We start from the raw sequence: 26,108 nt of genomic DNA, 5'->3' as shown, positions 1-26,108 counted from the left end.
ACAAATACTTTGTTTCTTAAATTTCTTTTGCATGATGTTTTGGTGTGTGAGTCCTACTTCCTGTTGTCAGACAGGTTGTTTTAAACTAATTTCTTTGATGTGCCTGATAAAATACTAGTTAATCACAAGTAATTGATTATTGATTATGGGTAAATATTTTATTTACACACCTGGCTTTTTAATTTTTTTAGTGTGACAAAAAAAAGGCAAAAATAGCTTATAACAAATCTTGTAAAGGATAATTATTTTTTTCATAGCACTATATATGAGTTTTACTTCAGAAAGTGAACTTTTCCATGATATTGTTAGTTACTAGGCTCCATCCTTGGGGAATAAAACAAAGTATTGGCTAGGGAAAGCAGTTTCTCCCTAATACAGTAATCTCAAACAGATTTCATTCAGACATTCCAGACTTTGTGATAACTCTGCTATGACTTTAAATTGTATGAGCAAACTCCTCCCCTCGACTCGCTCTTCTGTCATCTGAAAAAAAAAAAAAAAAGTAAAGAGAAAAAAACTCGCATGCATCGGAATGATATAAACGACAATGTGCTCGCTGAACCTTGGTACGGCGTGGAGCAGCTGGAGTTGATTAGGACTTTTTCTGGCAATAAAAAGACTGACATTAAAGTGGAAGTAGAAGTGTTTTAGAAACTCTTCGTCTCGCCGGGACAGCTCTCACTTACTGACTGATGGAAAGAGAGAGGAGGAAAAGGGGGAAATCTTTTCGCTCAAGCAGAAGCGCCATGGACTGGCGGAGCAACATTTAACGCTTCTTTTTTTTTTCCTCCCCTTCTTCTTGACGTTTTGGGCGCAATGACGGACTAAACAAAGTATTCCGAGTGCTTTGCGTGTAGCATGAGACTGAGTGCGACATGTCTAACGCGAGGCCGAGTAAGAGTGTGGAATGGCTGCAGCTGAAGTTGGAGACCGGAGGCACTTCTCTGCTCCTGCTGGACTGCCGCTCACACGAGCTGTATGAATCATCCCACATAGAGACCGCCATAAACCTGGCCATGACGGGGCTCATGCTGCGGAGGTTCAAGAAGGGCAACATCCCGATCCAGACCGTCATCCCCAAACACGAGGACAAGGAGAAGTTCGTAAGGCGGTGCAAGACGGACACGGTGGTCCTGTACGACGAGAGTTCCGCGGACTGGCAGGACAGCGGCTCCCCGGCCACTGTGTTGTTCCTGCTTCTTAACAAACTGCGGGAAGACGGCTGTAAAGCGTACTTTCTTGAAGGTAACTATTTTTAATGTCAGTATAAATTTAGAAACGATTAAATTATTCGTTAAGGACATGTGTTTTTCGGATGGATTTGACCAGTGCAGTTTGACACTTAGCGCTGTAACTGTAAACTAGACCGGAAAAAAAAAAAATCATTTGAAATGTTTCCCATTTGGACGGCTGTTCTTTTTTTTTCGTTCGTTAAAGTATGTGTACGTCTCTGTTATTATTATGTTGTAGAGACTGACTTGTGAGCTCATCCTGTGTCGTGTGGTTGCAGTTTGAAAGCTGCTCAAAAGTTTGTGTCACTGCTGAGATTCTCAATTAAAATTCCAAAATGGCTGCGGCATGTTTCGCTCCAGCAGGAACAGACATGTATTTCATGAATGGCCCGTCTCGGGGGTCTTACACTTCTGGATACCAAAAGTAAATATGCTTTTCTGCTTTTACCGTTTCGATAAGCATAGTCTGGTTTCTGGTATTGTCATATCTAAATCAGAGAAAAGCAGGATGTTTTTTTTTTTGAGTGTGTGTTGCTGCACACCTTTGGTCAGCTAGCTGAAAGAAGGTAAACCACCTGTTTGGGGCAGGTTTTACACTTAAACTGTTTTCTGATTGTGACATAAAGTAGTTGTGCCCCCTCCTATTTATTTATTTACACCACTGCTCAGCGGTTGAAATAAGGTTATTACACTTTTCTTTTGCTTACAAGAATGAAAAAAAAATGGCTTACTGGAATTATCTCTGGGGAAAAAGAACGATTGGTATGGTGTGGAAACTATATGTTAATTAATGTTATAGATTAGATTATTCAAACTTTAATAATCTGTAGTAATACATTTGTAGCTATGTTATATAATTATATCTGCTGTAGAAATAAATGCTACTTTTCTGTTTTTAAATAAAGTAGTCAAATCATCTCTTATGTTTTTGATAGACATATTAATAAACAAATAGTTTGAATTTATTTTAATATGTACACATGAGGCATTTCAGCGCTGATATCTCTTTTCCATTTCGGTTTTGAAAGATTATAATTTTATGATCCAAGGACTAAAAATACTAATCCAAAATATATTGTAATTGTTATCCGTTTTTTAGCCTGAAAAAGTCAATTGCATTTAGACATTTAAGTAAGTTGGAGTATTTAGTTTTAGTACATAGTTTGATATGCAGAAATAGATAATTTCCAATAAAGGAGAAATTCTGAAATTCCGATTTCTGACTGTTTCACTGGCTCATCGTGAACTAAAATAATTCTTTTTAGACATAATTTAACTGTGTTTGTATTTCAATTCAGGTGGTTTTGTGAAGTTCCACACAGAGTATCCAGAACACTGCGAGACCCTCCTGGACAGCTCCTGTCCGAGCTCCTCTCCCCCGATGCCCGTCCTAGGTTTCGGAGGTCTCCGGATCAGCTCGGACTGTTCAGACGGCGAATCTGATCGAGAACCCAGCAGCGCGACGGAATCAGAGGAGAGTCCCGTCCCCAGCAATCAGCCAGACTTTCCCGTCCAAATCCTACCTTACCTCTACCTGGGCTGTGCCAAAGACTCCAGCAACCTAGATGTGCTGGGCCAGTACAACATTACGTACATCCTGAACGTCACACCTAATCTGCCCAACGTGTTTGAGCACAAGAGCCACTTCAGATACAAGAAGATCCCTATTTCGGATCACTGGAGTCAAAACTTGTCCCAGTTCTTTCCAGAAGCTATATCATTTATTGGTAATTATTATGTTTTACTGTCGATTTTAAATTCATTTTACTTTGTAAGTCTAACTGGTTTACACTATTTTGGTGGTTATTTTAGACTAAAGAGTGAACGGTAGAGATGGACCAGTTAATTGGATTGATAATTAGATTGATAGCTCAGATAATAGAAAATCAATGTAATTTTTTATCATTAACTGTAACGCATTTTCTTTATTTGGTAAAAAAAAAAAAAACTATTACCTTTTTAAAGAAAGTCAAGGTACTTATATTTTTCAGGTATATGTTACAGTCCTTAAAATAAAAACAGTCTTTTGGTCATAATCTGAATCAGAATATGAAAGAAAACTGGAAATTGGTATCAGAAAACACAAGTATAATCAGTTTATTTAAAATTCCCTGTGCTTTTCACTTGTTTCCATGGAAGTTTAGTTGAAGGTAAAACAAGAAACTTTATTAATAGTTTGATTACATCACAACACCCTAAATTTACTTGACATATTTTTGTTGTTTTATGGCAGTATTACAGCGCTGCATTTCAGTTTTGCTTTTGGTTTGGTGTTTCTCACCATGACTACACCTGAAACCACAGCTACTCACTCGTTTGGTGGTTGTTGTGTTTGTCACGGGTGGGATTCTCAGTAGGTTCAAACACTGAATGAGGAAGGAAGTGATGTTTCCGCTCCATGGGGTTGGGTTTGATTCTAGCTTTGCAAGCTGACAACTGTCTTCTCACAGCGGGCCTGAGCTAGATTTGCACTATTAAAGGAACACTCATAATGCTGCTAGAATGGTGTTGTTTGTTTACACATTCCTGACCTGGATTTTTCCCTCTCTGCTGCAGATGAGGCTCGATCTAAGCGCTGTGGCATCCTTGTCCACTGCCTGGCCGGCATCAGTCGCTCAGTCACAGTCACCGTGGCCTACCTGATGCAGCGGCTCAACCTGTCTCTAAATGACGCCTATGACTTTGTGAAGAGGAAGAAGTCCAACATCTCACCAAACTTCAACTTCATGGGACAGCTCTTAGACTTTGAGAGGACGCTGGGGCAGCACACACCCTGCGACAACCGCTCTACCAGCGAAGAGCAGCTTTTCTTCACCACACCAACCAATCACAATGTGTTTCAGCTGGAGTCGACATGAGGAGCAGGAACAGTTTTTTATGCTGTTGTTGTTGTTTCCTGTGGTGGTTTTCTGAGCTTGTCAGACGCCTGACTTGCTGACGCAAGCGGTAAGTCAGCAATACTGTTCAACAACTTCACAACAAGCTTCATTGATCTGTTAAAGCCACAGAATCCATAAGCTCCTGTCTCAATGCCTTAATATCTTAACAAAGAAGCAATCTAACGTTCCACCACATTTGTATTAATGAATGGCCATGTACAGTCATTATAGATGGACTTTTCATAATATTTCTTTTTAAGACTTTAAATGTTTTTGGACTGTTGTTTGTTGTACTTTCCTAGTTTGTTTATGAATAGGCATGGGCTGGTATGAGATTTTCACAGTGTGATTACTTTGAGTAAAAATACAACGGTTTCACAGCATTATTGTAAAATTTTAATCAGAAATGCTTAACATGAGGTAATTCTTTTTATATAACAGAGAAAAGCATAAATCTATTCCTACTGTAGCTGAAATATTACATATAATAAAAATATTATACATTATGCACAATGTATAATATTAAAATCCACAAATAATGAAGAAATTGAATAAAAGTTCATTAAGATTTTTATATTAAATGTTACCATAAGCAGCTACAGTGTCAAAATTATGACAAAATATCCATATTATGTGTGTTTTATTATTGGTATGTTCCACAAGTGGTAAAACAACATAATGTTTAGGTTGGCTTCCAGTTCAAGAGTGTAGTAAAGGGTTTTCTGTCAATTAACTTTATGTTATCATCTGAAAGCCATTGAAATGTCTGGGTTCAACTGTTTTACATTAACAACCGTTGCTATCAGGTTGTTTTTAAATTTACAAAAAGCTAGAAGTTCCAGTTTGGTGTTTAAACCAGACGTGGTTTAAGCAGGACAAGTCCACTTTAATCCAAATTCAATTTAAAACCTTATTTTTAACAGCCAAAAGGTCCTATCCAGTTAAGAAATTTCCCTTTTAAATTAATGTGTATTTATATTTATTAGTAATTCAAAAACCATAGTGATCAAGTCTCACAAAAATTGAAGTTGTGATGTGGCCAAACAAAGATTGATGCTTTTTAACTTTAAATAAATAAAGTTGTATATTTTTTAGAAATTAAGATGTTAACTATAAGGTAATACAAAGCAGTCTGGGAACTCAAAATGTTTTCATAGTTAGTTCAAGACTATATAGAAACCCAGTTACAAGAACTTGTGCAAAATAATTTTCTTCTTGCTGTAACAATTTAATTTAAAGACGCTACTCTTAGACTGTTGGTTAGTATGGCTAACTGTGCTGTTGGAACCAGCGATCAGCTCCTAACAGATATGCAGCCGTGTTAATAAGAGTTTACAGAACCCTTCTTTAACTCTCAAATATTTTTGAACAGTTTTCTTCTGTTGTAAGTGAAGGAAAAGTTGGGAACCTTCTTCCAGCCATCTAACCCACCAGTGTGCAGCAACAGGTTGGGAAGGGGGCAGCACTACCCTCTGCTTTGAATAATCAGAACTGGCTTCTAATTAACTAACGACAGAATGGTGTGAAATTTAAGGGGGCTTTGAGCTGTAATTGTCAAAAAGCATGGTATAGTTTGATACCGGCCCATGTCTACTTGTGAATAATGCCTTGATAAAAAATTTGTGGCCAATCTGAATGTTTTCTGGGGTCCAATATAAGATGTGTTGTTATTTTAGCTGAGGGGAAAAAAGCTACCATATGGAGGCAGCTACAGTTTTCCTGCTGCTTGAGTTTTCACAGAAGACTTTTCTAGCATCTGGCAAACAATATATTAAACCTGAACTGTTAGTTACCATGTTGAGATATAATGAAAGACTGGCTTTCCCCACAGTTAAAAAGGAGCAGCTATGTAAGTAAGAAGGGTACAAACAACTGGAAACCCACCTTATTTTGTGTTTTCCTCTGACACTTTCAGCCTGCAGCTACTTCTTCTCATAGGAGTTCCCGTGTGTAAATAGCTTTCATTGCCCTCTCTGTTTCTCTCTCTCCCTCTTTTCGTCATATCTTGTATTTGAACAGGTGAATGAATTTAATGCGTGAAAGGAAATGAGAGGAAGCGAGATTGACCGGAGCGTTCTTACCTCAACAAAGAGACATTTTTCAGGGATTTTTATACAAGTGGGTTGCGCGTCATCTTGGCCTCTTAAAACGCACCCAAGGGCTGTTTTGTTTCATATGTTTGTAACGATGTACATAAACCGTGGTTGCTACGGGAGACATTTTCTGTAAATCATGAAGGATGTGGAAGTGACCCTTGTTGGAACTCTTATGTATAGCATATATTGAGCTAAAAGGCATTCTGTACACGTTTTTACAGCAAATATATTGTATATTTTTACTTGAAAATAGATTCTTTGCCTTTTTTTAATCTAAGCTTTAAGTCGCTAATAGAACGAAACAAAGTGGTGGTATGGTTGAGTCATAACCAAAGAGAGCTGTCTGAGACATTGCAGGCTGTCCAGGCTCAGAGATGTAGTTGTGGTCAAATGTCTTTTTTTTATTTTTATTTTTTTTTTTACTTCCTCTGGCTTCCTGTCTCCACTGAGGTCTGACAAAAAGGCAAGTCACAAGGCTAGATCTGTCAACAGCACATCGCCGACACGCCCTTCAGCCATCAATCAAACTCCACTTAAAGAAAAGAGGAAGATGATACAGCAGTTATTCGGACAGCTCTCCTCTGCAGAAAGCACTAAGAGTTTTCTCGTCTGCCGTTGTGACTTTATTGCAGATTGTGGTTTCGGGTTTAACTGACAAAAGTGCAATATCCTGTCCTCTTTTACAAGAAAGAACAAATGACGTATTTGCACACATGCTGCCATTTAAACTGCAATTGAAAGTGATAATAAATTAGGCATGCTTTTCTCGACAAGACTAAATTTCGAACGAGGTTTTGCGTTACGTTGTACATGAGAACACTCAGTGGCCACTTTATTAGGTACACTTTTTAAGTTCCAAAGAAACATCATGAGGGGGAAGAAAATTTAGGTGACATTATTACAAAAGGCTCGTCTGCGTGTCTCAGAAGCCAATGAGCTTCTATGACTTTCACACACAACCTTCCGGTTTATGGAGAATATTCTTAGAATTAGAAAAAAGATCCAGTGAGTTACTTTTATTTTTTCTTCACAATGAACATGCCATATGTGAGGAGTACTAGCAGACTGGATTATGGTGACAGAAAAGCAGCAGTCGCTAAAATAACCACACCTTTACAGCAAAGTGTGCAGAATGCCATCTCTGAACACAATGTTGAATGTTAGAGCAGAGGAGCTACAGAAGCAGAAAACCAGGTGCCTGATTTTCTCTTCTTTGCTGTATTGAATAAATCTGCAGCGACTATCATGTCAATGTAGACATAATCTTTCCTATGAATACTTTTGAAAATATAACTGAAAAGTAAGAGGTGGAAAGATCTCCACGTAAAGATGCCTACTCATGTCTAAAAATGTTTAAAATATGATTTGAGTTCATCAACCAGCCTGACCTTCCACATCATTGTTCATTGATTGGACTTATTGACTAAAAAAGGTCAGGTTTTTTTTCACGTTTTCCATTTGGTTAAATAAAACTAGTACTGACCAAACTATAAGCATTAAAAGTTGCCGCATACTATTAAGGGCAGAAGTGAGATGTGTCTCTTGTCTATGGACAGTTTGTTGTCCTGTCATCATAGCTGAACTGACAGGAAACTGATTATTTCCTAGATTTTTTTCTAAACATGTTGACTAAATGTTTGTGAGCCCATACATAAAAATTAGATTTTTATATCCTATAAAATAAGCTAAAATATAGCTTATTTGGACATCCTATGAGCCATTTCTAAATGTAAGCTTAATCAAAGACCCTGGAACTCACTGGTCTCCCTTTTAACCATAACAATACAGCAGTAAATGTCTTCATGTGGATGACTTAGGCAAATTTCCACAGAAAGTCTTTTTCAACAGAGTTTAGCTCAGTACTTCTGTGCTTAAATATGTGTGAATTGTAGCTGAAGCTTCTCCTCTTTGTTTGATCGTATCTCAGTATTATCAGCTGTTTGCATCCACAATCTGCACAACTTGTGCGCAACCGCAAAACATTCAGCGAGCTAATTCAAAATGAGGTGATGAAATTTGGTGTCAGTGAGTTCATACTTAGCAGACCAACCTTTTGCTGCAATTACTGTTGCAAGTGTTTTGCTTTTGCATTTTCTAGCAGCCTGGCTCATCTGGAGACTGATTGTTTCGTCCAACTCAGTTCAAGCTACGTAGCTCAAGCTTAGTTGACTGAATGGGCTGGATGACTGAGTGAACAGATCTCTGTGAGATGTTGTTTTATATCCTAACCCTGGTTCAGGTTGGTTTACAACTTTATCACTGATCTAGCTGTTGTTTTTATTGCTCTTTATGACGCCGTGTGTTCGCTAGAACACCTCTGAAGCCTTCAAAGAAAAGCTATTTTTATCCCGAAATGAAATGACAAACAAATGCATATTTACTAATCGGACAGCAATTTGTTATACTGGATTTTTTGTAAGGGTATCGGGATTAAGGGAACAGTTACCAACGGAGGCCAAGCTTTCCAACAGAGAAGGAAATGGCATTGAGTTAAACTTTGAGCTGGATCCATTCAGCATCTCATATTTTGATAACTGTCCATCTTATGACAGGCTCTGATACTCCTCAAAAACTGTTCACCTTCACTTTCCAGGGCAGCATGAAGAGACTTGCCTGGCACCACCTCTCTGTGGTCGGAAAAAAAAAACTAAACTGTTGAATGATGGCTTTTCGAACATGACTGAACCTGGCAAGCCACATACCTGCTGGGCAAAGCTGTGATTAAGGCTGAAAAGACACCCATGGTAAGGAAATGGTGAGTTGCGGTGTCTGTGGATGATGGAAGATAACCAATAATTATAGAGTCCTTATCTGGAGCCGACACTATACATCTGTGGTACAACAGCGGTGTTGTACAAGAGTACAGAATGATTTATGCTACTGCACACCTTTAAATACCAGTTTTTATGGTTGTCGCTGTGCAGGGCCTTTTGATTTAATGCAAATTAGGTTTCCGTGTGTGGCTGCAGACATTTGCCTCTTTTTTATGCCAGACTTTTTTTTTTTTTTTCTCCTGAATGTCTGACCTGTGAGTTAAAGCTATTTGTAGCCTGTAATTGTAATTTAACTATGTTCTTTTGGCAGCTTTAAAGATCTGTGTGAGGTCCCCACACTTAAGTTGCTCCATAAAAACACACACAAAAAATGTTACTCTGCTCATAAAATAATGAAGTACAGCTTATTGAGAAGGGTGATTAAACATTTTAGGGTCAATCCCTCAAACAAAATTAATGACATGATCAGGGCAGTGAATTGTGATCTCATCTATCTCAGTAGGCCTATGTTTTAGTAACACAATCGCACGGCCATTTTTGTCCTCTTATGATCTCTTGAGAAGGGAAGCAGAGGCTAATGTTATGTTTACTCAGCAGTCACTGCTGGGGAAGCAGATGTGCATATGAGTGGATTTTAGTTCACTGTGGGGGCTGGAGGGGGCTTGTGCATGTTTTTAGGCCTGTTTATAATGTGTGTATTTGTTTGTTTGCGTGTGTGTGTGTGTGTGTGGTGCAGAGCAGAAGTCAGTCGGCACTGGTTCACACCTGCTGTGGTTGGAAGAACATAGTTAACATAGTGACACTTTCACAGCTGCTGTGCTTCTGCTGCACAATAACAGGGAGGGATTCTTTTGAATTAAGCCCAGAACTTTATATTTAGCGTGCACAAATCTACTTTGTTATGCTGATAAAACAATGCCTTAAACAAATCTAACATCTAAACAGTGGGTCATTATTATCGTCTCTATGTTTGGCAGTGCTGCTGTAAAAAGCTGTTCTCGTGTGAATGAGTGCACACAACTTACTTCAGGGATTTCTGGTCCCAGTTGTCTCACTCCACTTGTGTACAGCAGATGTTCAGGCCCGCAGAGAATAATCCTAATCTCAGTGTTTGGCTGCATGCTGTCTCTGACATCATGGTGCTCAGGATGGGATGACATCATGGCTGCAGCTTTCTCATCTGAGCCGTGCAGTTGGTCTAATCACTAAATGGCTGCACCAACGCTTTGGCTTTAAGATAGAGCTACTGTGCTTTCCCCATATATATATATATATATATATATATTTGCTCTTTTGTCACTTGAATGTTTTAGATAATCAGACCAATTTTAATGTGGTATGAGGATAGCCTGAAATAATGTCATTTGAAATAGCTACTAAGTTCAAAATTAATTTACCTCCTCAAGAAATTATGAATTGATAAATAACTTATTTTGCACACTGACATGTTTCCTTGAATGAACTTTAAAAAAATACTCCAATTTGTTACAGCTAATTTTATTGGTTTTGCTCAAATTCTAATTCTGATTTGAATAATTCTGAAGTCAGAATTTTAGCTTGAGCAAAACTAATAAAATTAGCTGTAGGTTCAAAGAAACATTGTTTTTTAATAGGAGTGGCCATCTTTCTAAAAATAAATTCAAGAGCGCATCAATGACTCATCCAGGAAGTCACAAAAACGCAAGCTATGTTCAAACTATGAGTATATCTTGTCTCAGTTGCCTATGTTATGGTGAGTGTTCGGGATCTGACAATAAGAAAGAGGCTTGGTCAAAGTAGTAAAAGTGGTATCTGTAAGGAGAGCTCCATAAAGAAAAGAAAGGTACATCCCATATTTGCCATAAAAACATCTTAATGAGCTCCAAGACTTTTTTGGAAAGTATTCAGTGGACTGAGTCAAAAGCGAAACTTCTTGTAAAGGGTGTGACCTGTTACGTCTTACAAGAAGATAACATTTCAGAAAAGCAACGTCATACTTGAAGTCAAACTTGGTGGTGGCATCGTGACTTTTCATTTCAGAGTCATCAGTTGCAATTCAACCCTAAGAATACAGTACCAGAATAATCTAGTCAAAGTCTGGACTGGAAGCTAGTGTGGGGTGACTTTTAGCATACCATTCATGCTCAAAGACGCTCCCAAAAACCCCCCCACAAAAATGTAAAAGACTTGTTGCCTTCTTGATGGCAGTTGTTGCTGTCAAGGTTGGTACACTCAGTTATCAGGTTTTCAAGGCAATTATTTTTCACATAGGGACATGCTGATTTATTTATTTTTTTTCCTTTATAAATAAAGTCCTATTGTCAAAACCGGATTTTGCATTTACCCAAATTGTCTTTGCCTGACAATAAAAGTCATTATTAATGGGAAACATTAAGTGTGACGAAAAAGCAAAAACTGAAGAACTCACTGAAGGAGCGCTTTTTCTCAGTACTGTGTAGTGTATACAAAAGCAGTGATGGTAAAATTGTCATTGTCTTCAAAGACCTTTATAGAAATCCTAGAGATAGTCTTTAGTCGGGCCATATAGTGGGATGAGTGACTGCGGTGGAACGGTATGCGTGAACATGCCAGGGATTTCATCTCCCATTTTACGGGGATTGCCAGTCCTTTCCCAGAGCTCTTGAATTACATTTAACGTATTTGCTTCCTACTTCCCCATGTACATAAGGAAATACGCCTCTGTAAAAAAGTCAGACCTGCTCTCCTACATACATATAGATGAGTGAGTCATTAAGACATTCAGTGAGGCCTGACTGTTTGTGTTCTCGCTCTATTTGAAAAGACCAAGTTAACTGCAAGTTATTTCAGTCTAATCCTCATGTTTGCTGCGTTGTCACGCAGAAGGATATCTGCTGGACCTTTAAGCCAACTAACAGGAAGTTTCTTATCACTGCTACAACCTACGACAGATAAACTATCTGTTTAAAACAGAGCTCTCGTGACTCCTCGGCCCTCTCTGAAAGACATGTATGTTCTTCCAGGCACCGGAGTAAGTGTGAGTTTTGGCAACCCAAATAGTGGGTCATGTGTAAAGCAGAGCCACATGGCACATCCTTGTGGCAGACTGAGGCAGCCATCTGTTAGCACCAGAAGTCTCTAGTTTCGTGGCCAATTTCACCATGCGGCGAAGTACGGTAGAGTGCTCCGGCCAAGCACAAAGTGATGTTTGTTTGCAGTTTAATCTTTGGCTACGTAAATGAAAAGGGAACTTTCTTTGTGTCCTCTGAGGCCCAACACAAATTAAAGGTCATCTGTCTGTCATGTGGTCACATTAAGAAAAAATGATAGAGGAGGAGGCGCTGCTGGGAACTGCCTTGCTGCCTGGCATGCCATTTACACATGGCCATATGCTGTTTCCTGTCAGAAATCTTTCAGTAAGTTAAAGAGAATGTTCCTACGTTTGTAAAATACTTTGAATTGGCCTGAGACGTTTATATTACACAATAAAGAAAAATGTTCAACCTTTTTACGTTTTCTGTCAAACTGTAATGGATTTTGTTGGGACTTAATGCAATAAGCCAACATATAATAACCAAACTGTGATATGGAAAGCCATGTTTTTCTTATGAACAACTGAAATTGTCATGATGTGTGTGGTGATGATGGACCCAAATGCAGTAGACAGAGGCGCTGAGTAGATTTTTGTAGTTTTAATAATAAATAAGTAACAAAAAAAAAAACAAAATAAAAAGAAACCTCAAGGAGCCAGAGCTGAACAAAAAGTATAAAGACAGGGTAAAAGATGGGAGGATACCGACGGGAAATTAACGGGGGGAACCAGTGAGGAGTGAGAGCAGGAGAAGTGTTTAAATACAGTGAGGACGAATGCTAGAAGAAAAGACCAGAGAGAACGTTTTGCAGGTGTGAGGGGAGAGAGCAGAAGGCAGACTGATGGGAGAGGGGCAGCGAGGGGCAAAGAAGAGCAATACAGGAAACTGAGAAAATGAATCTAAGAGTAACAAAGAAAATCAAAATAAGGAAGAAATAAACATAAATTAAAATCACTATGAAAACCTGCACTAATGTAAAACAGAAACAAGGCTTATCTAATGAAAGAAAGAGAATTAGGAACACAGAATAATGATAACTGAAAACCCCAAAACAACTGAGGATCTGACTGAAATGTACAATTTGTATTCAGGCTTCTTTAGCCTGATATACCTACCATAAATTAGATCCAGTAGAAGTGATTGCCCTCAAAAGATACCAGTGATCAAGTTGGTTCGCCAGAGAACTAGCGAACACAATGAAAACACAATGAAAACCAAGGACACAGCAGACAGGCAGGGGACAGGATGAAGTTACAAAACAATATCCCAAGCTTTCAACATCTCATCTGGATGTTCACTTCTCAGGCTTTTGCCACTTCCGCAAGAGTATGTGGAAAATGTGTTGCGCAACTACACACCTACTAAGACTGGGCATCTAAACTGACAGGCTGTGCAAGAAAACATTTATCACAGAAGCAGCCACTAGAGAAGCGGGCCTGGAACGAGAACTACTGGAAGTGCATCTATTATGCCAATCCTAATGGCAGACAGAAACTGGAAGGAAAGACATAAGAAATCCCATTTGCAGTTTTCTACAGGCCCTGTAGGGGAAGATGCTCTGTTCATTTGAGATCAAAACAGAATTTCTCTTACACGGAAAGCTTTACGTGTGGTAGAAAACATTGCATATCATTTTGAACAATCCACCTCCTCTGAAACATGATGGTGAAACATGATGGTAAGAGCATCATGATATGAGGATGTTCTAGAGTATTTCAGAAGAAACAAGGAAGCTGCAAAAGACATGAGACCGATGTGCATGTTCATCATTTAAGCACGGATAACAAACCCAGACATGCAACCTGAGCAACAACTGAATGTTTTATACACATAAATGTCCACACATGGGAATGGCCCAGTCAAGTAACATTCAAATAATGCCATTAAAAATGTGAGCAAAGATTTCAGCACAGACATGGACCAAAAGAATTCAAGCTGTAAATGCAAAGCGGTTCACGAAGTATTGATTCAGTAGGGATTGGAGTTTTACAAGATAAAATTTACGATACAATGAGAAAAGCACTTTAGTGATTGACTGAGTGTTCCAAGCAGTTTAATCAGTGTTTTTTTTTTGTTGTTGTTTTCTGCCTTCAGTTGTCTTGATCTCTGGTGGAATCATTTTAGGCCACGAGAAACAGATACTCTGTTAAGCAATACACATGTAGCTCTTTTATATGTCTTTATATCTGGCAAAGTTGTAAAGAAGACTTCAAATAAATAGATATTTTATTGCATAAGCCTAATACCACATGAAGAAAAATGAAGGCTTGCAACATCAACAACAACAACAAAAAAATAACTGGGTGTTTTTTTTACACAGACACATTCTTCAAAATAGGAAGGACATGAAAACATGCCATTTTAGTAAAGCAGATTTGTGTTGATTGTCTTAGACTTAATGAATAAGAAGGAAATAGTGGCATTAATATGGTAATTTATTACAGTGACATACAGTATTTATTATAAGACTTTCCAACCTGGCTTGGAATGATGTTTCAAAATCCGTCAATGGTTCTTTAAGTTCAAGGTACAGAAAGACGACGTTGGTTTAGTTACTGCTCCAAAAAAAGTTTAAACATTTGATCAGTCTTAAGAGGTCAGTATTTTCACTTTTCACATTGCTGCATGTTCTTCCTTTATCAATTCATATGCACAGCTTCAAGTTTCCCTTTAATTGCTGGTAAAAATAGATAAACCCTCTTGAGCTGCATTAAAAGAAAACAATTACTGTTATTCATGGGAATCAATGAATAGCTTTCAGTGGAATTTGGGATTTCTGTGTATTTGTGGTCTTACTTCTCTATGGGCCATTATGGCGGGGCAGTCCAGAGACAGTACTTCAGTGTTTTCAGCACCAGAAGTGGGATGGAGCGTCATGATACAATATTCTGTCTGTTCCAGCTTGATCCGCAGTGCTTTCACTCTTTCTCAGTCAGAAGTGTTCCACTTCCTCATTGTGTATTGATGGCAAGAAAAACAACCTACATTTGGTTCTACTTAAGCAGAAAACCCTCCAAGAGTACATATTTAGAGTTTAAACCACACATTTACGTAAATTATAAAGAAGACCTAACTTTTTGTTACTCACTGTCTGACCAAAATTAATTCTGTTTGGTGGAATTATGACTCATTCCTTTTTACAGAACTGGTGGAACTGGTTCAAATTTTAAGCCACTTTGCTTAGAGACAGCTTTTCTGCTCTTATCGTCAAGTGACAACAATCACAACACAGAGCCGAGTACAGGTTAAGGCAAGTGACCTTACGTCTTCTGTCCGTTTGTCTCCATTAGCTTTTGGGCAAGAGGCAGGCCAGGGCACATCATGAAAAGATAATCAGTTTATTACAAGGCAACACAGAGATAGGACAAACAACTGTGCACACAGATTCATCCCTAAGGGGAATTTAGAGTAACCAATCAGGACTTGTTTCATTGTGGATAATGAAGTTCTCGTTCTAGCTTCAGGCACCATCTTTGCGAGGCCTTTTGCTTTTGTTCTGGCACATTCGTCTTTAGAAACAGAGTCTGTGTTCTTGACTTGCCACATCACGGCTGTTTATGCTTGCACAGTTTGAACAGATAGATGTGGCATCTATAAGAATCTGGTTATTGTAACCAAGGATTATCCATCTGATTTTTTAAATGTATTTTTTATTTTTATTTTCCCATGATGTCATACGAAGAAGTAATGTGTTGTATCCTTGTAAACATGTGTGCCTCGGCGAAAAATAATTCTGTCAATATTCTACCGTCTTGGAAAACATGTTTATAAAAATAAGACAATGTTTCAACTGTATTACAAACTGAATATCTTAGACATAGTCTGAACACTTTTTTGTTACTGTTTACAATATAAGAAAAAAAATTCTCCATAAATAGACTTCTAAGAAAAATCAAAAAGGAAATTTTGGAACCTATTTTTTGTATTTAACTCCATGTGGAAGGTTGAGAAAGAAGAGACTTTTTCTTTCTTTCCAGGTCCAAGGCTGAGTGATGTTAAGCAGAAAAATACAGGAATCCTCTAAACCACAGGTGTCAAACTCCAGTCCTGGAGGGCCGCAGTCCTGCAACTTTTAGATGTGCCTCTGCTGCACCACACCTGAATAGAATAATTAGGTCATTAGCAGGACTCTGGAGAACTGATCTACACATGAAGGAGGTAATTAAACCATTTCATGCCAGTGTTTTGTACCTGTGGCACATCTAAAAACTGCAGGAGAGCGGCCCTTGAGGACTGGAGTTTGACACCCCTGCTCTAAACCAAAGAGTCTACCACCTTCATCTGAGAGATCTGCATGTGTGGGCATCTGAAAGTAGTCGGCGCCTTGTAAATTCAATGTCATGTGGGGGGTATTCCTCCCTCTTCCGGGGATTTTACACATCAATAAATCATAGGGAATCGGAGGGGGAAAAGGTTGTGAATCCCCTTGCTCCTGGCATGGTTTAGTAACACACTTTTACTGGATCCAGTGGTTTCAATAAGTCATTTATGAAAACCGGTTCAGCAATCTTATTCTTACTTTAAAAAGTTATACATCTGCTTGACTCACTCCCTGTCAATGGATTATGCCATTTAGCAGAATTAAGCTGAATGAGGTTATATAATGCTGGTGGCTTACTGCAGCCTACGTTGTGCACATCCTCTTTCTTTTAGGCCAAGTGCTACAATTTCAAAGGTGCCTCATATCTGCAATGTGTTATGAACAGCAGGCATGAGTCATCAAGTGGGTCTTACGTAACTGGTTCACTTCTCCACCCAACTTGCAGCTATAGTGCACCACACCCCAAATTCATTCACACTCTACTCTGCTGCTGCCCAGCCTCTCATTGATGGTGCTGAGTGCGTGGCTCATCCTGTTCCTGTCTGCAGAGCCTATAATGAACTCAGCCAGCAGGGTGGTTTAATCTGAGTGAGGATATCGAGTACATCAGCTTTCTTATAGGACATTTTGTGCCTTATCTTACTATTTGGTTTAGCAAAAACACAAAAAGACTTTTCAAGCATTACTGAGAGTAATGTTAATGAGTCACACTGTTCAAGAAAGAAATCCCATCAGAGGGATTTTAGTTCAGTGCAGGTTTATGTTTTTTGATCCCCTGAAGCCACCAAACTAACACCTTCAGGGAACCAGGAAAAAAAACAGAGATAGGAGGAACTTTCGGATGTTGTCATCAGTCAGGCCACTGACGTTGGCTGCTCACACACAGTTATTCCCCTTCCGAAATACAAAAATCCTCAACAAGGTGCTTTTTACAAAAGAGAGAAAAAAAAAGATAAGATAAATAGGAATCTAACAAAATAAAACAAAGTCACGTCATTTGGAATTGTTAAGTGATTCTGAATAAGAATTTCTTAATAAAACGTTTATAATATGCTTTTTTTTTTCTCCAGCTGTTTATTGCACTGCAAATTACTTGCGCCACTTACAATACATTGGATTGATAGTTTTATTTTCAAGCCAACTGGAATTATTCTTGTGTTATATCAATTTGGTGTTATTCTTGTATTTATATTTGGAGAAGTGTAATTGTGCAAAGCAATCTGTTTTCCTGGGCTTACTGGAATACAAGCAAAAAACACAAAACAAAACATGAGTCTATGTTGTCCTGCTGACATCAAGTGGACGTTATTATAACTGCATGGCAGGGTTCCTGATTTTGTACAAAGAGTGAGTCAGTCACTTACACACAGTTATCAGTATGTTACAAGGTTGTTTTAGTTTTTCATTTAAAAAAAACACTTAAGAAAAGTGGCACACTTGTGCCACTTAAGAAAAGCCTAGAAAAATATGTAGAATATTTTTTCCAAAACAAGTAAAAGTCTTGCAGACATTAAGATTCATCACTTTGCTCTGACTGTTCAGATACTTCAGAAGTACTAACATTTCTGCCAAATTTAAAGCTGTGCTAATAGCAGTCTTGTTATCTCTCTGTAGTCAACAGATTTCTTTTTAAGGAAAAAGGAATCTGACTGTCAACTGGTGGCGCTGATCCTCTGACAGGGGCACTAACATGATTAGACATAAATAGCTCCTCTGTAAACAGGCTGTGTAACTGGATACAACCATGAGAATACTTCACATGCTCAAAGACAAGATCCAATACGGAGTAGAAATTACACAGATGGATCAAAAGGAAGCAGAAGGAATTTAATTTCTAGAAAAAAAAGTTTAATGCTAGATATATAAGAAATGAAAAATGTCAAACCAGACAAAATCACTGCACTGACAGAGGAATCTTATTATTGGTCGGATTTTGTTTATTACATGAGTGCACCTTCCAAGTGCAACAGACAGTCATACCTGGACAGAATGAAATATCCTGATGGGACTTTAGACACAGAGAAACTGTACATCATGGCATGCACACTCACTGGATACGGCGCATTTTATGGATAAAATGATTATTCCAACAAGAGTTTACTTTGCGTTTATTTACATCTTCAACATTATTTTGGGAACTGGACTGCAACCTTTGAAAAATTATATTTACCTAGAAGCATAATGCAAAAACCCAACATAAATCAGCTATATGGGGGAAATAATATTTGGTCTCAACAAACATTTTAAGTGATCTAGACACGTTTACACAGATTCAATGTACTGAAAGTCAAAAATTGTGTCTTCAACAATGGAAGATATGATAGAAAATACAAAAGACGAAAAAATCAGATACAGTGTTTGCATTGCTGACCCATTGCTTTCCATCAACTGCAGCCAAATCCAGTTTTCCACAGATGACTGTGGAGTCACAGTGACACTCAAAATAACTTTTTTCCTCTCCAGCTCAGGGTTACTCCACTCCTTTCATGAACTCCAAGAATTCTGTAAAATAAGAAAGCCGTGTTTAGAAAGCTGCTTAACTTCTGCCAAATTGGTATGAAACAGTAAATCAAGGCAAGATATTTTATAAATCAATGTCTATAAACAAGATAGTTCAAGGGCAATGAAGAAATTGGTTTACTGTGTCTTGTTTTGATGGGTTATGGTTTTAAGATGTTAATAAACTGATTTAGTTGTGTATTTTATCCAGAAGGTAATACACAGCTCTAAATCCATAACAGCATTCAGATTTCAAGCCTCTTTGATTCCAGTTGACTGCTCTTCTCTAACCATATATTTTGAATATGTTTTGCATAAAGTTAAAGAAAATTCTGACTATAATCAAGCGATGACACAGATATATAAAATGGCACATCTCCAGGATGGATAGATATTGCAGGAGATCTTCTGGTTCTCCATAATTAAAGCTAAAGAAACCATATAATGTTGAATTAATGCGGAGTGAAAATGAAGCCTTGAGAAACTCCACATATGGTCTTTGCTCATTTAGATGTATAATTGCCAATTAACACAACATAGAACCAGTCTGCTAAGCAGGATCTGAACCAAACACACCATGAGACAATCACAGGGTACATTATTGCTGTCAAGACAAAGACTTTTAGAAACCTTTAGAGGCTTTTCTGTCATTACGCTTCTTTGTTTTTAGGCGCTTAAACCCCCTTACCATCATAGTCAATTTTGCCATCATTGTTCTTGTCCCCGTCTTTCATCAGCTCTTCAATATCATCTTCAGTGATCACTTCTCCTGTGGATTCCAGCATCATTTTCAGCTCATCCAGGTCGATGTAACCATCTGCATTTCTGCGCAGCCAAAGCAGTGCAATTTATGTTGTGCTCTCATAGAATTCACACAGAGCTTCAAGGGCAGCATTAGAGGAAAATCATGTGAAAATTCAAATCTTGGGCTTTAAAAATTTCTGCAAAACCATGATGGGAGTAAGGAAGGGGGCGTTTGTTCTTTGATGCTCAGACGAGGTGTCTGGCATACATGCTAGGGGGTGTTAGAAATACTCAGAACTGTCAAAAACGATTAAGGAGTGAACTACATGCAGTTCTCTGCAGAGCTACTTGGCATTTTGTCAGAGCTCATAATTTGCACATGGGGAGCATACTTTGCTGCAACCACACTAAAGTGCAATTTAATAACTAGGCTGCGGTGGTTCTGAGATGAAAGCATCCACTTGTTAAATATAATTTGACCCGTCTGTTTGTCAGATAACTCAAAGATCAGCTAACTGCTTTTATGGGATTAATATTTTATTGATAGTAGTAGGGTTCAAGAATAAAAACATACTTGTCAAACATCCTGAAGAGCTCAGCGAGCTCTTCTTCTGTCTTCCCTTTGCTGTCGTCCTTCATGCATCTCACCATCATAACCAGGAACTCATCAAAGTCCACCGTGCCGCTCCCTGCACACACACACACACACACACACATTTCAAAGCACCTTTTCAGAGCGGAATTTCAGATAATTTAAATAATGCACAAATGACTTTATGTGCAACCCTTTCTATTTGAGATTATTCATGTTTCTGACACAAGAAGATACCTATAGTTCACAATGACAAGCAGAAATTGTTGCGACATTTAAATGTCATTCTTATTCTTTATCTGAGAGCATGCCAAAATGTACATCACATATTAAACCTTTCTGAGGTAAATCCAAAATGTTATTTTCTGCCTTTGATCATCACATCACATGGAAAATTCAAGACGACTTGTGCATCATTTGATAAACAATTCCCCTTTAATCCAGTCTGACACATCCTGATGTTGTTACGACCGCTGACTAGCATTTGACATTAAGTATAGAGGGTCTGACTGATGCTCCGTATGCACAACAAGATAGACCAGGTCGCTGAACTATGGGCAATAAGAGGTCAACCATTCAGTTGCCTGTTTTGATTTACCATCTTCATCCACCTCGTCTATCATCTCCTGCAGCTCCTCTGGCGTGGGGTTCTGACCGAGCATCCTCATAACCTTTCCCAGCTCCTTGGTGCTGATGCAGCCATCCTCTGCGTCTTGCACAAAGATGTCGAAGGCGGCCTTGAACTCTGCAACACCCCAACAGTAAAGGAAAAGTACTTAAAAGATATATTTAGATGCATCTAGCTATCCATCATACTGTGCTTTTCTTTAGCAAGCAGGAACATGATGTGAAAATGTTCCCATAAAATTCATAAAATAAAATGAAAATTACACACCATTTTTCTGTTCATCTGTCAGCTGTTCAACCTGTAAAAGATGAAACGATTAAAAGAATGAACCACCTGAACAAAATCAGTGGGGTCTTCCCCTTTCTACACTGTCTCATATTAACAATTTTATTTCACTGTGAAAGTTTTTAGTTCTGGTATCTGGACCTGAAATTTTCAACAAAAGTCACACTATTTTACTCATGTTTGTTTTGATAACTTTTCAGTCAAAAGTGGTATTCCTCTGACTTAACGGATACTGGTTAAACCAAAGATGTTCCAAGAAATTAGATGATTACACATCCAATCAGCTCTGATCAATGCTAACAATGCTAAACTAAAAGTTTGATCTTCTTTCCAGTCATCAAAAACTTTAGATTGGAAATATGCTGGAAAATTTTTCATTGCTGCATCTGCAATTAAAACACATAATGTATGTTTCATGTGTGGCACCCAGAATGATGGGGAGCTAAAAATAAACACAACATGATCAGGAACCACAGATAAAGGAACCCGACACAGAGTGCGTTAAATTAGCATAGCAGTGGCTATCACCCATAACAATGGGGCAGTAATCCTGCAAAAGCTACAGCGAAAGAGGGAGACAGCTGCTTACATAAGAGTTATCATCTGTCGTCTGTAGTAAATTAAACAGCCATACATTCAGATGATCTTTTGTAAACAAACACAGTCCTCAAGTGATGATATATGAAACGATGTATCCAAACAAACATGTTATGTACATTCCTGCGTGCCTTTACTGTCTTAGATGTCCTGCTCAGCTGGGATGTGAGGGAACAGGACGACCGGGTCCACTGTCCAGCAGGACGGGGGTCAACACACGACAGCCGAGCTTTCAGGATCACAGATAGTGCTGGAATCCAGTGGAGGAGGAGTTTATCTAAACCTGAAGGCCCTCTATGGGACCAGAGCACTGCAGAAGCAGAATCGTTTGAGCAACTTGCCAAAATTAGCCCTGGGAGGCAGGACTAGTCCATTTGAAGTCAAGAATGAAGCAGCAGAGTGATGACCGGGGACATGTCCGCTCACTGACCCCAATAAATGGCTCCCACCTCTTCCAATATGGTTAAAGATCCACAAACATGTTTGATACCAGCTGGTGATGGAGGGGACACACTGAACAGACATTGGCAGGATTCAAATACCAGCAGTTAGTCAAAAAGATATGGGACTTTTCCAGCTAATTAAACAATCACAAAACTGTCTAAGCCTTCTACAGAATAAACCAAATTCTCTCTACAAATCAATGGTAAGAGTGGTGATGTGCAAACAAAATCCTTCTCCTCCCAGATTAGCTCTCACTGAGTTTTGGGGACTATCCAGCAAAACCAAATCGCCTCATCAGAAGGCGCTGACTGTACACAGCGTAAAGCATATGAGCTGAGTGAGAGAACGTACCGCTGCTTTGTAGATGTCATTCATGCTGGCGGCTCGTCTGTTGCCGGTCCTGACAGTGTCCTGGCACAAAGGACTGAGAAAGAGTCCAGCTTAGGGGAGGACTCCGGTCTCATCCTGGGAGGGTTTTATACCCCAAGCCTGGCACTGTCTGTCCCTCCCTTGGCAAAGCAACCTCCCCTCTGATAGAGCCTCGAACATGTGTGTACTCAAATGTGTGTGTGTGTGCGTGCATCATTGGCCCAATCTGTCACAATCACCGGGCTCAGATAAAAATGCAGCAGCTCTTAGGGGGCACACTATGGAATAAGTTTGAGGAGAGGAGAGAGGCCATGCATGGGGAGCTCTAATCTCCAGGGAGAAGGGCTAGAGACACTCAACATTCCTCCAGACCTGAGTGAGGTTGAAAGAATTTGTGACTGTGGGTGCATGCAGAAGTTTTCAGACCGTGACAGGAGACAAGCAGAGCTCTGTGGAGTCACACTGAAATAATGGTAGCAATACTGGCCTTCAAAGATCCTACAATTTCATGACAATGACAAAATAAACAAAGCAGGAAGATCTATTGGTAAGCACTTTGGAATCAAGTTTTACCACTGCAACATATTGAGATCAAAGCTACATGCGCAAAGCACTGTTGAAGGCTTTTTACCTGGTTTCTCACTACAGACTGCAATAGCTTTTTTTATTTTGACAGATGATCTCACATGTTCAGCAAGCACCCTTCGATAGATGGCACAATCCATGGGGGAAATGATGTTGACCTGTTTAGATATATAAGGCATTCCCAAGCCATGAGTTTTCCCCCTCCATGCTTCACATTTAATTTGAGGTTTTCTTCCAGACAGCTCTAACATCCTTCTCTCCGTCCTTCTCTCAATTCAAACAGTCAGGAGCACAGCAAACTAAATGTCTCAGGTTCAAAAAGGCAAACCTCCTTTGAAGACCACTGTTATAATCTTGTGGTCCTGATGTGATTTTAGCTATTTTACGTTTGTGGAACTAAATGTGGGAGTATTCCTAATTTATTCCTCGCCAGAAAGTTGTATATTTTTTAGTCTTACTTGCTTGACTATTTTACCTAAAAAATTTTTATCAGTTTTTAAAATGAATCATTAGAACCCATATGCCCCCATATGTTAGGAAAACAGGCTGTTATATTTTTCACATGGCTGTAGATTTGAAAACAAATCATGTGCAACACGGGTATACTCAGCAGAGGGCGCTGCTCGCTACATAGAAACTACATTGAGTAGCTGCACAAGGCTGCCTCCGGATATCCAATTTATCAATTGCGGGGTAGGTGAGAAATCTGGGTCAAACAAACCAAACACTTGCAGAGACATTTAAATGAAATTGCATTCACTGCAAGGCTCTGCTACCGTTTTTTTTTTCTAAACTTCTTCTTCTGAAACAAGGCCATCTCAATCACTTGACTGTGATTCTTTTTCACGTTCACACACGTGCTTTAAAGGGGAAAAAAGCTTTCACACACACACACACACACACACACACACACACACATAGTGCATGCTGTGGCAGGCATTTTAAGTGACGAGTGATCATGCTGGTTCATAATGGGATGCTAATGGGGACTGGCACAGCTTACAAGCATCATACAGCCACTCAGAAGAAGAGAGAAGGAGCTCCCACTGAACAACATACATGTCCTACTCGTGCACAGAAAGGAGCGGGTCTTGTGACAAAGACCCCCGCATCAGTGCATGTCAGTCACGGGCACAAGTTCCTGCCTGCATGGGAAAGAAGAAAAAAAAGAAAAGAAACGAAAGAAAGAAAATCAGTGAGGTGGTGAGCGGAGGGAGGGGAGGGCTTGCGGGGATCTGAAACTATTCCATTTGTCATAATTTCACACTCAGGACACACTGCACTGCGCTGCACGCTGCTGTTTGAATTCAGACAAGTGAATCATCAGTGGCTTCGAATCAATCAGCTGAAAGTCAAAGCATACTGATGAGTCCACACGGTCCGCCAGACAAATTCATTCATTCATTTTTTTATTTTTTATTTTTTGTTATGAGCGATGTCTGGTGGGTGCCAAGAGTGACAAGCGGCTTCTCTTGGTGAGGAGGGAAGGCGGGCACCGGATTCCTAATGTAAAGCGTTGGTGAGCCCGCTCTGCACACTGTATGCACCCCAACACACACACACACACACACACACACACAAACATGACGTCGAGCCAGAAGACGCAGATCAAATAAAGCATATGGAGTGATGTTTCATTGGAGCCCTTCACCAATTTCCTCTTACACGGGGAAGGGCTGACGAAAGAGCCAGCCATCTCCTCCACACAGCGCAATCAGACAGCGCATCTCAAATCCACAATTCACCGCACACCGCTTTTTGAGGGGTTGCCATAGAAACTCTGCCGGGTAGTAGCGGGCAGAAAATGAGAGGAGATGAACGGGGCTATTTCCCCCTCCACCGCCCTCCCTGCTTCGCTGCCACCACATTTTGTCCTCAGAGTGACTATATTATTCTCCATTCTTCGCCTCCTATTTGCATACGTCCGCGCTGCGAAGCATGCACGTGGGGTGTAATGCAAACAAATCTGGACAACTATCACATATAGATTTCCTGGTGTTGTTTCTGTCTCCTATTTGTTTCTAGTGGGGTTTTTTTTTTTGTTTTTTTGGTGACATGTTTGGAAGTTTCAGTAGGGTTGGTCATCTAGACACTGGAGAGATTTCTACCGTCATCTAAAACAGTTTTAGGCACCAAAACTACAGGTTTCAAGTGTGAAACATGTCAACCTGCGGGAGCCATGCCATCTCATGCTGACAGTTCCTAATCAGCAGGACTACATTGTGGAAATCTACTCCACTGCACAGCACCCATCATGCCAATTTAACTGGTCATGTGATGTAATGATTGGGTTGACATGCAGCTGAGCTTGAAGCTCCTCTCCTCTCCTCCCCTCTGTGTCCTCACCTCCTTGATTGCTGTGGATGGTGGGGGCGGAGGGGAGGTGGGGTGAACCTGTCAGCTTCCCTTTCTTTCTCTCTTCTCCTTTCCCTTCTTTCCTCTCCCTTGTTCTGTTCTCCTCTTTCTCCGCCTCCTTTCATTGATGACCAACCTGTCAGCAGCTCCTGTTGTAGCAGGTTGAGAGCGCCCTGCGTGTGACTGGATGATACAGTCTTCTTTTCTCTGACCACCTCTCCTGTTGGTTTCTTTGCCATATTTATTATAAAACCTGTGTTTTTCTGTTTTTTTTTTTTTTTTTCACTGCCTAACCCAAATTTATGGATTTCCCATTAGAGACGAGGGGGAACAATTTCTTCACTTTGCTTCACTGGCCTCAGTAATTTGTCTTTGACACTCGTCTTTACTGAGGCATTTGGCCGTGTTACACAGCGTTCCTTAAATCAGAGCTCCAATGAGCCAGGGGTCACATTAGCTCCAGTGTACATAGCTATGCACTAACTTCCAGCCAGAGGCCTGCAACATTTTCCAGTCCACTGGACCACCAAGTGACCTACCACCCTCTCCGTCTCTCCCTGCCTTACCCCTCCCAACCTCTGAAATGGTGTACGAGAGGCCCGGCAAAGATTTCTTCTCAGATTAATGGCAGCCGAGGTTCCCTCCGAGCTACAGAAAA

General features: G+C 39.6%; 2 protein-coding genes across 2 annotated transcripts; one reads left to right on the top strand and one right to left on the bottom strand.

Moving 5' to 3' along the window:
- The first annotated feature begins 506 nt into the window (after nucleotides 1-506).
- LOC114145403 (dual specificity protein phosphatase 7-like) lies at nucleotides 507-6,457 on the top strand. Its single transcript, XM_028018959.1, has 3 exons — nucleotides 507-1,245; nucleotides 2,531-2,959; nucleotides 3,789-6,457. Exons 1-3 carry the CDS (start codon nucleotides 876-878, stop codon nucleotides 4,088-4,090), a joined length of 1,101 nt encoding a protein of 366 aa, XP_027874760.1. The 5' UTR covers nucleotides 507-875; the 3' UTR covers nucleotides 4,091-6,457.
- Nucleotides 6,458-18,266: 11,809 nt separating this feature from the next.
- tnnc1a (troponin C type 1a (slow)) lies at nucleotides 18,267-23,518 on the bottom strand. The gene is made up of 6 exons (XM_028017392.1): nucleotides 22,493-23,518; nucleotides 21,083-21,113; nucleotides 20,786-20,932; nucleotides 20,170-20,284; nucleotides 19,540-19,676; nucleotides 18,267-18,854 (listed from the first exon to the last, which is right to left on the bottom strand). The coding sequence occupies exons 1-6, from the start codon at nucleotides 22,514-22,516 to the stop codon at nucleotides 18,823-18,825; spliced, it is 486 nt and encodes a 161-aa protein (XP_027873193.1). The 5' UTR covers nucleotides 22,517-23,518; the 3' UTR covers nucleotides 18,267-18,822.
- Nucleotides 23,519-26,108: the final 2,590 nt, after the last annotated feature.

Source organism: Xiphophorus couchianus, chromosome 1, assembly GCF_001444195.1.
Source record: "Xiphophorus couchianus chromosome 1, X_couchianus-1.0, whole genome shotgun sequence".
In the NCBI taxonomy this organism is placed as follows: domain Eukaryota; kingdom Metazoa; phylum Chordata; class Actinopteri; order Cyprinodontiformes; family Poeciliidae; genus Xiphophorus; species Xiphophorus couchianus.
Note: the sequence above shows the minus strand (reverse complement) of the source record. Positions and strands in the feature narration are given on the sequence as shown.

Bases quoted from the DNA above. Each gene is read 5' to 3' on its own strand.
- tnnc1a (XM_028017392.1), bottom strand. From the start codon at position 22,516: ATGAATGACATCTACAAAGCAGCG. The intron at 21,114-22,492 runs GTACGTTCTCTC...CATCTTTTACAG, and splicing joins ATGACATCTACAAAGCAGCG to GTTGAACAGCTGACAGATGA. The intron at 20,285-20,785 runs GTAAATCAAAAC...GTGTGTGTGCAG, and splicing joins AGACGAGGTGGATGAAGATG to GGAGCGGCACGGTGGACTTT.
- LOC114145403 (XM_028018959.1), top strand. From the start codon at position 876: ATGTCTAACGCGAGGCCGAGTAAGAGTGTGGAATGGCTGCAGCTGAAG. The intron at 1,246-2,530 runs GTAACTATTTTT...ATTTCAATTCAG, and splicing joins TAAAGCGTACTTTCTTGAAG to GTGGTTTTGTGAAGTTCCAC. The intron at 2,960-3,788 runs GTAATTATTATG...TCTCTGCTGCAG, and splicing joins AGAAGCTATATCATTTATTG to ATGAGGCTCGATCTAAGCGC.